The sequence below is a fragment of the Pongo pygmaeus genome, chromosome 1 (assembly GCF_028885625.2).
Source record: "Pongo pygmaeus isolate AG05252 chromosome 1, NHGRI_mPonPyg2-v2.0_pri, whole genome shotgun sequence".
NCBI lineage: Eukaryota > Metazoa > Chordata > Mammalia > Primates > Hominidae > Pongo > Pongo pygmaeus.
The window spans coordinates 203,443,931-203,456,098 of NC_072373.2; the positions used below are offsets into that span (position 1 = coordinate 203,443,931).

At 49.2% G+C, this 12,168-nt stretch overlaps 1 protein-coding gene across 2 annotated transcripts in view; it reads left to right on the forward strand.

Annotated features, from left to right (window-relative positions):
• WASF2 (WASP family member 2) overlaps positions 1-11,404 on the forward strand; it is an 86,848-nt gene extending 75,444 nt beyond the window's left edge. For both annotated transcript variants that reach the window (XM_054498712.1, XM_063667236.1), the window contains exons 6-9: positions 1,017-1,147; positions 3,253-3,408; positions 5,823-6,337; positions 7,332-11,404. In XM_054498712.1, the coding sequence (XP_054354687.1) occupies positions 1,017-1,147; positions 3,253-3,408; positions 5,823-6,337; positions 7,332-7,489 (960 nt within the window). In that variant the 3' untranslated portion in view covers positions 7,490-11,404. The remainder of the gene's footprint in view (positions 1-1,016; positions 1,148-3,252; positions 3,409-5,822; positions 6,338-7,331) is intronic.
• The last annotated feature ends 764 nt before the right edge of the window (positions 11,405-12,168 follow it).

Genomic DNA, 12,168 nt, shown 5'->3' on the forward strand with positions numbered 1-12,168 from the left:
GAGGGGAAAGGGGCCTCTGTTCTCCACATCAGTAGGCACGATTGTGGAGGGGGATAAAAAGGGAGCCAGTGTATGTGAAGTAATCATTTCGAGTGGCTGCTTGCTTGGATGCCAGGTGAAACTCTTAAAAAATGTGTCCACACCAAGCACAACCAAGATGAAAGTATAAATGATACCAAAAATGTGTTTGTTCCCCCCAGTGCTATTAGCAATTGAGTATATTCAGGCTGAGTTTTAGAAATTGGCTTTTCTATTCACCATTTATTTCTCTTGCAATTTGCACCTGACTCTGCTGGACACTCAAGCTAGGCTAGTCCCTTCTCCGCCAGTTTTGCAGCTCATTTCTCAGAGATCAGCACAAGGTTCTGCAGTGTTTGATTTGCAACAGGAGCAGTTTAATGCCTTTGCTACTGGCTGGGCGGGGCTAGGGTGGGGGGATATATGTAGGTTTTGAAGATTCTCCCTCCCCATAGACTCTTCCTGGTATGTATGTGACCTACCAATTGCAACCTCAGTCCCATTAGCATGGCTGCCAGGAGGCCCAAGAGAGTGCCAGGGGCAAGAGCAGCTGCACAGGCGGAAAAATTCTTCATTGATTTTTGTTTTGTTTTGTTTTGTTTAAACTATTTCCTTATATGTGCCCCAGATAACCGCAGGTCTCATTACATCTCATCTCTCTTGACTGACCTTTGGGGCCGAGCAATAATAAATAGCTGTTTACTAACATCTAGCAATTAGAGCTTTTCAAAAATGTGAATGAGTTATCCAAAGAGGAAGTGGGGTTCCCGTTGCTGGAGGCATTTGAGTGTGGGATTGAGTAAATGTTTCACCCAGGGATGGTTTGGATTATATGGCTTCTGGGTCACTTCAAACCCAGTAATTCTGTAAGTTCTGTAGTTATTGTATGTTGTCTAGGCAAATCATCTCTTATATACGCATCCATGAAGATGGGTAGAATTTTAATGAAGAACTTGGAAAATGTTCTACAAAGACCTTCCTGTTCCTTTTCATTATAGAAAGAAAAGAAAGATAATCCAAATCGAGGGAATGTAAACCCACGTAAAATCAAGACACGTAAGGAAGAGTGGGAGAAAATGAAGATGGGGCAAGAATTTGTGGAGTCCAAAGAAAAGCTGGGGACTTCTGGGTAGGTAATGCCTTTGTACTGTTGGTAGCATTCTTTGAAGGGGCTGGGGACAACAGTCTGACAGCTCTGGTGTGACACCTTTCACACCCCCTGAAGTCTGTCTCCGTGGCTTAGATCAATACCACTGTTAATCAGCTACTTTAAAGTGCATCCATCTGGTGATGAAAATTTGCTAAATAAATCAAGAGATTCAGCAATTTAAATGAGGTGATTGGAGTGGTCTGGAAAAGAAAGCCCATGGCTCCTAGTGCCCTTACTCTGCGAGATACACATCTAAGGGCCCCAGAGGAAAGACTGGAAAGGGAAGAAAAGTGGTCTTGGGAATCCTTTGCCTCCAGAGCATTGATTTGAAGGTCATGCCTAAGAACTGGGCATTTCACTCTCAGGGCTGGGGAGGCCTAGGCAAGAAAGCTGTTCACATCACCAAAGCAACTTTTCAGTCAGCCTTTGTCAGTCTTGGGAGAGAAGCTAGCCAAGGGACTGAATGCAGACCTCATAGACAGTGTGGGAAAGGTTGCTCGGCCAGTATTGAGGCTATATATCTCTGTGGAGAAATAAGAGGTGTCAGTCTGACCCCATTTCCCAATACCAAATCACACTGGAGGTTTAAAGGGGGAAAAAGATGGTTTTAAAGCTTGGTTTGATGCTTATCCTGGTGTCTGACCTGGTTGACATTCAAAGCCAAGTCACCATGACTGCTTGGCATGAATGTCGCCCTGGTTTTTTCTCTGAATACATTGCATCATGGCTGTCAGAGAACCATGCCAGCCCGTGCTGGGTGTCTAGGAATGATAAAAGCAAAGAGTTGAGTTGTTCTTGCTTTTAGAAATACCTCTACCATGAAAATCTTGACTTTTAAAAATCTTGACACTTCTGACACTTGTTCTTCGTGGATTAAGAGATCTGCTTTAAAGAGTGATGAAGATGGTGAAAGGAAAAAATGAACCTTTTTCTCTACTGGGAAATCAGCCCTGAGGGTACCTTCATTACCTTCACCTCCCAGTAAAGGGGGACATTTTGTTCCATGGACCAATCCTGTTCAGACAGGCACTTGTCATAGGTTCAATGACTCTAAGGCCAGAAGCTTATGTGTTCAGAATGCCAGCTACCCGTGTGTGTCTTCTTTTTGTGAGTAGGAAGATGAGGATTTGCCTTCCATTTTCCTGTTGTCCAGGCAGTTTGGAGTTGGGGCTTCATGGTTAGTCTATCTGGACATGCCTGTTGGTGAACCTATAAAGAGACGTGCCAAGGCTCCAGGGCTCCAGGCCTTGGGGATTTTCCACATCAGAGCATCTTTTGATTCAGTTAGTTTTCTCCAACTCTGTTCTCCCTGGGGTCTGTTTTAGATGAGTTCTTTAGACCCCAACAATGGTGGAAAGAGGGGGAGGTGGAGCAGAGCAGGCCGGATTTTGCTAGCTGATGCTTGGTGTATTTGTGCTTGTTTGAAGTTTTGTTGTTGTTCACCCAGAACAAATTCACCCAAGGCCCAGTGCACTGAGGGACAGGTTTTCATGAGGCAAGCCCTAGCACCCTACTTTAATCGTCAGCTCATTTTGTTTGATAAGAGACCTCGCAGAAAGACCACATTTACTACCACATAGCACCCTGCATTCATCCTCAGCTTGATTTTGCAATCCAGTGCCTCCTTGGCCTTCGAGCTCTCCAGAGGCTTGCTGACCTCAAAATCAGGCTGTGTGCCAGTCACGTGTTTGCAGCTCACTAGCCTCTGAGACTTGGCTTCACCCTTTGCCACAGTACAGACTTTGGGATTCAGGTATATCTGCATCTGACACTGGGGAGAGAATTTAAAAGAACTGCTGGGTTTGACAAGACCAACACTGGGCAAGGAACAGCATGGTTTTGATAATCTGGGTTGAATCCTGTTACTACAAACAATTCAGCATAAATATCTGGGATATATTTGACAATAGAATATTTAGTCTTAAAATAAAATTTCAGTGTAACAGAAAATATGTGGGAAATATACCTATTTTACTTCTCCCTAATAGCTTTTGTATCAAATGCATTTTTGTAGTACCTTTTAAGAAGAAAAAACCCACTCAGGCTCTTTAAATGACAGTTTTTGGCATTCGGTTCATTGTCAGGTATCCACCCACTTTGGTGTACCAGAATGGCAGCATTGGCTGTGTTGAAAACGTGGATGCAAGTAGCTATCCGCCACCACCACAGTCAGACTCTGCTTCTTCACCTTCTCCTTCCTTCTCCGAGGACAACTTGCCTCCTCCACCAGCAGAATTCAGGTAAATGATAGTACCTACTCCATCCACTATTGGTAGTTATACACTTGAGAACAAAAGAATGGACCAGGAGCAGTGGCTCACGCCTGTAATCCCAGCTCTTTGGGAGGCCAAGGTGGGAGGATCTCTTGAGGCCAAAAGTTCAAGACCAGTCTGGGTAACATAGCAAGACCTCATCCCTACTAAAAATCAAAAAAATTAGCCAAGCATGGTGGCAAACGCCTGTGGTCCCATCTACTCAGGAGACTGAGGTGGGAGGATCGCTTGAGCCTGGGAGGTTAAGGCTACAGTGAGCCATGATCATGCCACTGCACTCTAGCCTGAGTGACAGAGCGAGACCAAAAAAAAAAAAAAAGAGTAAAAATCCTAGGTCAAGATCACTAAAATAACTTCAAACAAGAATGTCTAGATAATAGAAATAATTAACACTGTATGTATATGTTGCTTAATTCTCATAGGAGTCCTCTTTTGAGGTAGGTACTGTTACTATCCCCATGTTACAATGAGTAAACTGTGAGGCACAGAGGGGTCAATGAAATGACCCAAAGGTCACAGCCAGTAAGGGCAGAGCCGTGATTGGTCAGTTGGACTCCAGAACCTATATTCTTAACTACTCCTGTTTTGCCTATACCCAAACAAATAGAAATCACCAGCTTCTTTCTTGTTTTTTCCTTAACTTTATTTTATTTATGGTTTTTTTTTTTTTTTTTTTTGAGACGGAGTCTCACTCTGTCACCCAGGCTGGAGTGCAGTGGCGCGATCTTGGCTCACTGCAAGCTCCGCCTCCCGGGTTCACGCCATTCTCTTGCCTTAGCCTCCCGAGTAGCTGGGACTACAGGCACCCACCACCGCGCCCAGCTAATTTTTTGTATTTTTAGTAGAGACGGGGTTTCACCATGTTAGCCAGGATGGTCTCGATCTCCTGACCTCGTGATCCACCCACCTCGGCCTCCCAAAGTGCTGGGATTACAGGCATGAGCCACCATGCCCAGCCTTTTCCTTAGCTTTAACTCATCATGAAATGAAGTGGTACAATCTGCTGTCCGTGATATAGTTAGCAGTTACCTTGCCCAGTTGTCTGGGAACCTAGCATAGAGTCACTTCCTCTCTTAGTGCTTCTGGTTAGTTTCACTGCTGTGTCAAATCTCCAGAAACAATGAAACAAAGGGAAAAGGGGGATGAAACTCCAAATTCGTCCATTTTGATATTTGTCCGTGTCCCTGGCAGAGGTGTACAGTGGAAGTGTTAGGCAGTAATGACTGAAAAGAGATCTGAGAATTGTTCAGATTGCACTGTTTTCTCTGTTACTTTTGTCCTTTCTGATGCCTGATAAAGGTGCACTTTTCTCCTTGGATACTTCTTAATTAGAGATTGAGTATGTTGAGGACCCCTCGGATGGATAGCTAAAGCTGTGCTGTCCTCCTTCTCTCCCCTCGTTCTTCTTGGCCCTAGAAACCATTAATCCCAAATCTCCTTCTGCTTCCCAAATCACTTCCTGCTGGTGGCCCTGTCAGATGCAGCTAAGGCTGGAAGGTCTGTGGAAAATTCCAAAATGGCTGCTTTTCTAAGGAGTAGCTGTTAGTGCAGGGTAGATACAAAGGTGGAAAAAGAAAACCTTCAGCTTCACACATGGCCTGAGACCTTGCAGCTGCAGCCGAGCAAATCTGATCCCAGGAGAGTTGTAGCCTTAATCCTCTTTCAGGCCTGGGTCAGGAGTCTGGTAGCACATTCCTTTCCCATCTCTGCAGATTCTCGGATTGAGATTCATTCTTTCTCAAGATTTCCCCACATGAGCACTGAAGATGCATTCACCTAAATCTATATCCCACTCAGGTGTGGTCAGCCTGGCTTGGGTTTCCTGCCCTCTCCAATGCTGGTGAATGTTAATAGCCTGAGAAACAGAGCCTAGTGTGTGGGTGGTGTTTGAATTTTTCTTCCAGTTCTTTCTTGCATGCACCCTTAAACTGGCTCCAGGATTAAACTAGCAACTGCCATGGACCATCCTTCTTAGAGAAGGGGAGGGAGGGTGCCTTCCCCTTAGAGCTGGAAAGGCAGAGGGGGCCTAAGAGATGTCTCAGCTAGCCCATACCTGATAGAGGAATCTCAAGTCTACATTTTGCAGGTAGTTTTACTCAATCTGTCTATCCTCCCCTACTGGTGGGAAGCTCATTACCTTACAAGGCTGCTTATTTCATTATTGGTCTGTTCTGACCATCTGTAGGCTTTTCTTTCTGTTCAAGTGAAAGTGAAATGGTACAGTCAACCAAGATAAACCTCCGCTTATAGACAAGGCTAACTGTAGATAGACAAGGCTAACTGTAGATAGACAAGGCTAACTGTAGATAGACAAGGCTAACTGTAGATAGGTGTTTGCATTCTAAGGGTGATGGTGAGTCTTTTTTTCTTTGGCCTTTTAGTTACCCAGCGGACAACCAAAGAGGATCTGGTTTGGCTGGACCCAAAAGATCCAGTGTGGTCAGCCCAAGCCATCCACCACCAGCTCCTCCTCTAGGCTCTCCACCAGGCCCTAAACCCGGGTTTGCTCCACCACCTGCCCCTCCGCCACCTCCGCCTCCAATGATAGGCATCCCACCTCCACCACCACCTGTAGGATTTGGGTCTCCAGGGACACCTCCACCACCCTCACCCCCATCTTTCCCACCTCACCCTGATTTTGCTGCCCCTCCACCTCCTCCTCCACCACCAGCAGCTGACTACCCGACTCTGCCACCACCTCCCTTGTCCCAGCCAACAGGAGGAGAACCTCCTCCTCCCCCTCCTCCTCCTCCTCCGGGGCCCCCTCCTCCCCCTTTCACTGGTGCAGATGGCCAGCCTGCTGTACCACCACCGCTTTCTGATACCACCAAGCCCAAGTCCTCCTTGCCTGCCGTGAGCGATGCCCGTAGCGACCTGCTTTCAGCCATCCGTCAAGGTAAATTTCAGTGGTGGGTCTGGGACTATGGAGCCTTGTCTTTCTGAAGCTGGGATGACTGACTGGGGGATGGGTGAGGGGGTCCCTGTGCCCTTCCCAGGAAACGGCTTTCATTGGGTGGGGAGAGATTGGGACATTAGGCCTGGGAGCAGCCTGAGAAAAGGCTTCACCCTAAAAATATGGAGATTTAGATTTCTTTCCACCTTGGTTTAAAGTAAAGGATTCTTAAACTGGGATCTTTGAAGTCCTTGGAAATGTATGCTTACGTGTGTTTGCATGCATTTTTTTTTTCTTGGGGAAGGATCCCCATTTTTCATCAGTTTCTCCGAAGGGTTTTGTGCCTTCGGAAAAAAACAAGAATCACTGTCCTAGTGGGTCCTTGTTCAACTGGACTCAGCAACCCCCCAGCCTTCTCCACTGCTCTACCCTTCATGTCTTCCTTCCTTGCCCCCTGCCCTCTTTCTCACTCCTTTTTTCTCCCATTTTCTTTTACCTCCTCTTTTCTCCTCTTCCCTCCCCTCCCCCTTCATCATCTCACCCTCCTGGAACATTGGGGCATTTATTCTATCAGGGGCCAGGTCTAGTCCCAAGGGGTTATCGTGGTTTGTTCTGTTTATGATCCTCAAAAAACTTCTAATCTAGAGAGGACAGTCTATGGCAGCTGAGCCCCATTATAATTGATGGAATTGGGCAGGCTGAGGGTCTGCTAGATGGAATGTGGTGGCTGCTCCCCACTTCAAAGCCTCATGAGAAGTCCTCATCAGCCTGAAAGTGTGTAAACCAGAAAGGAGAGCAGGCTGCCTTTCAGACACACCTGTGGCATCAGGGCCATCAGTTTCATAAACTCATCTTCTGCTTTTCCATAACAACCTTCTTTTTCTCTATCCTTTCCAATACCCCTTACCCATTGGTGGCCACTCCCTCTTACCCAGTTCCAGATGGATTCCAAGGCTGAGGACACGCCTTCCTCACCCTTCTGTCTCTTTGCCACCAGGTTTTCAGCTGCGCAGGGTTGAGGAGCAGCGGGAACAAGAGAAGCGGGATGTTGTGGGCAATGACGTGGCCACCATCTTGTCTCGTCGCATTGCTGTTGAGTACAGTGACTCAGAAGATGACTCCTCTGAATTTGATGAGGACGACTGGTCCGATTAACTCTTTCTGCCTGCTGCCCACCTTCTTTTTCTTTCCTTCCTACCTGCCTTCTTTGATGCCAACCCCAACAGACCCGTAGGGGAGAAAAGGGAGGAAAAAAGTAATTTTAAGGGGCCAAAGCTTTCCCTGAAGCAACCAAAGATATATCCAAGTGCTTCCTCCAAGTCAACATGTATTTCCTCTCCCCATTTTCAGGCCCTGTGGGGCTCCTGAGGTTCAGTAGCTGGGATGTTCCCTCTTTCCTTCAAGTGCCTGTTGCATATTGAACGGAAGGAGAAATCCCAAAGCAGATTCCTTTGATCGGGTTTCCGTTGGAGATGGGGCCTTCCCTTCGGAGCCATATTCAACTACAGCCTTCTAAAACCTGTGCCCTCAGCCACTTCGAATGCCAGCCACCTTCTGGTTCTAAAACAGGGGGAGTGGCCTGAATGGACACAGCTGGCCCCTTTCCCGTGCACTGAAAGGGCCGAGTAGGCCGAAGGCTCCAACGGCCAGACTGCCTCACCCTCTGCCCTAATCAGCAGGGTGGGCCTGCCTTTTGCTAAGCGATCTCTATGCCTGGGATGCCCTTTATTCCAGGAGGCATCAAGCCTCTAAAGAATGTCTCACCTCCTCTGCCCAAAAATGATGCCTTTCTGTAGGCTGGTGTTGTTGCCTCCCTCCCAGGATCCCTTTGGTGAGTATGGTGTTCAGGATGCACCACTACCACCTCTAGATGCCTTCAGGCAACACAGCCCAGTTTTAACCTCTAGTATCCATGACCAAACTATCCCTGACACATGAGGACAGGGGCCTCTTCTGGCTGTCAGGAGCAAAGCCTGAAGACTTGGATCTGCAGGACTGGAAGAACAGTGGAGCCCCGTGGGTCCCACCCTTTAAGGATGCTGAGGCCTAGAGATGGGAAGTGACTTGCTCAAGGTCACACAATTGGATAGTGACATAGCTAGAGCCCAGAGTTCCTGATTCCAAGTCACCTGTGCTTTCTGGGACCAAAGAATGGGCACCTGCTGGAGTCCGGGCAGAGCTTTCTCGGCTGTATTGCTACTCCAGACCTCACCATAGGTTGGGGTCCCAGTAGGAGGGCTCAGGGTCTGTGCCAGCCCTGTCGGTGCTGCTCAGACCTTCATAGCCTCTCTTGTCATTCTTTGTTGCCCCTTTTCTGTCACCAGCCAACCACATAGCCTTGGGACCAGCCCCTCTGGGGGACCAGAAGTAGTGAGAGAAGGAAGGGGATAGGCAGCTTTGACAGGTGCTGTTTTCAATTCCTCTGCAACTCCTCCCCCTTTTATTTCCCCAGTTTAAACAAAGATTCTGCCAACTGTGGAAACTTCAGTCCCTCAGGCTGGCAGCCATGCTGGTACCTGCCTGGGGGGGGCCTGGCAGCCATGAAGCAGGCTGAAAGGCAGAGAGACTCCAGATCCTGTTTCCAGCTCCCCTCATTGCACATGGTGAAGCTCCCTCTCTCCCCGCTTTTCCCAGAGCTAATACACAGGTGCTATTATTCAGAAAAAAACTGGTCAGCTCTAGCCAACAGTGAGGTTTCTTTTCTTCTGCCCTAACTATTGTGTAGCCTCTTATGCTGAAATCGGCTTCTGCTGGCTTCTCCGGCTTTCAGAGCCCTGAAACAAAGAGAAACAGGATCTGTCCCTACCCAGCACAGCAAATGGTTGTAGTAATTGCCAAAGCCCTCATAAAGCCCTCCGGCTTGAGGAGAGAGTGTATAGTCATGGGTTCTGCCTCTGTGCCCTTGCTGGCCGCTTCTCCTCTGCCTTCTTTCCTGGAACTCAGGGTGTGGGGACTGAGCCTGTAGGGGCCAGCATGCCCTCTTGCTGTGGCCACTCCCAAGTGTGCCCTCTTCCCTCTCTCCGGATCAGGTGTCTCTGGCACAGGACTTGGCACTAAGCTCCATGTTGAGACACCAGGCTATGTGGACCCCCACCTTGTTTCCCAGCCTGTACGTTAGAAGCCGAAGGTGCTTTCATCGGAACCCTAAAATGGCCGTTGAAGGCGCCTGGGCCGCAGCCCAGCAGTAGTTGGAGAGGCAGGCAGAGGGCAGTGGTTCTCCCAAATAGGAGAACTGGGGCCTGGCCAGGCCAGGGTTTGGGCCTAATGGCTTTGACTGAATTACCCCCATCCTCCTTTCCGGAAAAGGGAGAGCTAGAGCCACTCACTGTCATTCTGCTCTGACCTTGAAGGGGGCGGTGTTGGCCTGGCTTCTGGAATGGACTGAGTCCATCGTGGAAAGGGCTGGGGGCAGGAGGAGGTGGGGAGGGGGGGCACTGCCTGCGGAAGGTAGGATTAGATCATTAGCTCAGTGACCTCCTAGGGTTTCGATGTGCTGTGTTCTCATCCTACAGCTGGTTTGGTAATGATCTGCAAGTCCCGGAGAGCAACAGCACAGCTCTGCCTGACGCTCTCATTAAAATCTATGCAGCCAAGCTCGGCACTTTGTAGCAGCTGGCCTTGCGAAGCCTCCTCAGCTCGGGGGCCCGGGGACCCAGTGAGCCGAGAGGCCCTCTGGGCTCCACTTATGCATATGCACCAAAAAAAATAAAAAAAAAAATGGCTCCTTTAGACCCAGAGCCCTTTAAGATGATAAAGGACCCAATGCAGGTAATCCTGTTTTTGGGCTCACGTAATGTAGGATGCAAAGTTTAGTGATTATTTAATCTGGGCCTAAGCTAGTGAGAGTATGGAACAGTGGCCCATAAGGACTCCTAAGCGCTGAAGCCAAGGAGCCTCCTCCCTTCCTGGTTCACCCCGCCAAGGGGACCTGCCCCCATTCCTGTGGCCCTGGGGCCCAGCTTCCAATAGTGTCAGAAGCGACTTGTGGCTTTGCCTTGGTTGTGAGATGGGTACATTCCAAAGGAGCAGCCCGGGGGAGGGGGCAGGCTCAGCCAGCCCTTGGAGGCTCAGAGCAGCTGGCCCAGGCTCCAGCTCGCCTCCAGTGGAAGCTCGAGTGCCGTCAGAAACGACCCTGGCCAATGTCACCGCAGAGCCGAGGCGGTGTTGTCAGGGCTAATGTGAAATCTCTTCCCGTGGCGCCGATCCTCTGACTCTGCAGCGCCAGCTTGGACAGATTGAGGTCTCTGTGGCTTTGGTGACCCTGCTTAAGCATTCCCACCGTGTCCCAGCTCTGCTCTAGGACTGCCTCCCACTGCGGCCCCTCACCTGACCTCAGGGCACGGGGAGGGAGGGAGCCAGTGCTCCAAGGCCAGGGGGCTTTGCTCATGAGAGATGTCAGGCTTCCTGGGGGCATCAGGCTTTGAGCCCTGCTGGGGTCCAGCTGACCTGGGACCAGGTGTCGCGCAGAGATGTGCCTCATTCTGTGCCTCCTGCCGTGTTCACTTTAACTGTGCCTCAGTGTGGGTTAGGGAACAATTTTGTTATCAAGTTTATTCAGTTAATTCACTTGAGGAACTAACCAGTTTTTACTTTCTGTCTAGAATGGTGTACATGTAGTAGAGTAAGCCATAATGCTCCCAAAGTGCCTTGTTTTCTCTGATACAAACATATTTATAAGGACATATTCCAGTGGGTTCTTGGGTGCGTTTGTCACATCAAGATTTTAGGGAAGGGGTATACGTGTAGTAGGGATGCCGTTTGAAAACAGGCACTCTTCCCCTGAGGATGGGAAAGGAGCTCTTCAGTTGGAGATCTAGGCAGTGGGTTAAGCCAGACCCTAAAGTGACCCTTTCCTCTTCTGCCCTATTCTTCTCAGACCCTCAGAAAGACATCCAATTTTTTTAAATCCCTGTAGCTCCAAGCCTGGTCTCATTTGCTTCCCTGCCAGGCTCATTGTGTGTATACCACATTTGTGCCCCACTGACCTGAAGGTTCCATGTAACTGTATACACATGAATACTTAAATGCCAACATTTTAAATAATTTGATAAAGTCTTTGTAGCCACTCAACCACCTCTGGTGTTTGTGGTATTGTTTTAATGGGACAAGAGATTAGAAGGAAGTGACACTAACAGCCACAGGTGGTGGCCAGAGCTCAGGAGGGGCTCCAGTGTGGGTGGGCCTAAAGGGCAGGAGGCTTTTGGGTGCGGAAAGTGCACCGTGTGCAGAAGGTGGAGAAGGCTGGAAACCATTTCAGTTGAGGAGGAGACCCAGGTTGGAGGACCTGCAGGCCCAGATACCCAGTCCCCTTCTCACCATGAGAAAGGGGGTGTGCTGGGGCCTCAGGAGACAATCTGCTGGCAACTGTTTGCATCAGGCAGGAGAGGAGTACAGGCTGAAGGCTGATGCTGCGCCCAACATCTGGCCGGCATCTTGTCTGCCTCTCAGACCCAAGCAACTTACCTGAAATAGAACAATTTACAATGGAATCTGATAAAAGGTTTAGGCTGCTGCACGCCCCTTCTCCTGCCTGAGGAAGGCGAGGGGGCTGGGTTTGTATTCTGACCCAAAAAATGACCTACCCAGGAAGCAACGGTTGTTCCGAGCACAGCTGCTGCGGGTAACTGTCCCTGGGGGTAATTTATGAGCAGACACCCAGTTCCGGGCCCAGCAGACACAGTGTAGTGGCCCCTGGGAGAGGGGCGGGAGCAGAGTTGGTGACTGCGGGTCACGCCTGCTGTTCGGAGAGAGAGTCACCCACTGGCATCCCAGGAGAGGGGGCAGAAGTTTTGAATTGTCAGCAACTGCTGCGCCAGCCGCTCTGAGCTCATCGC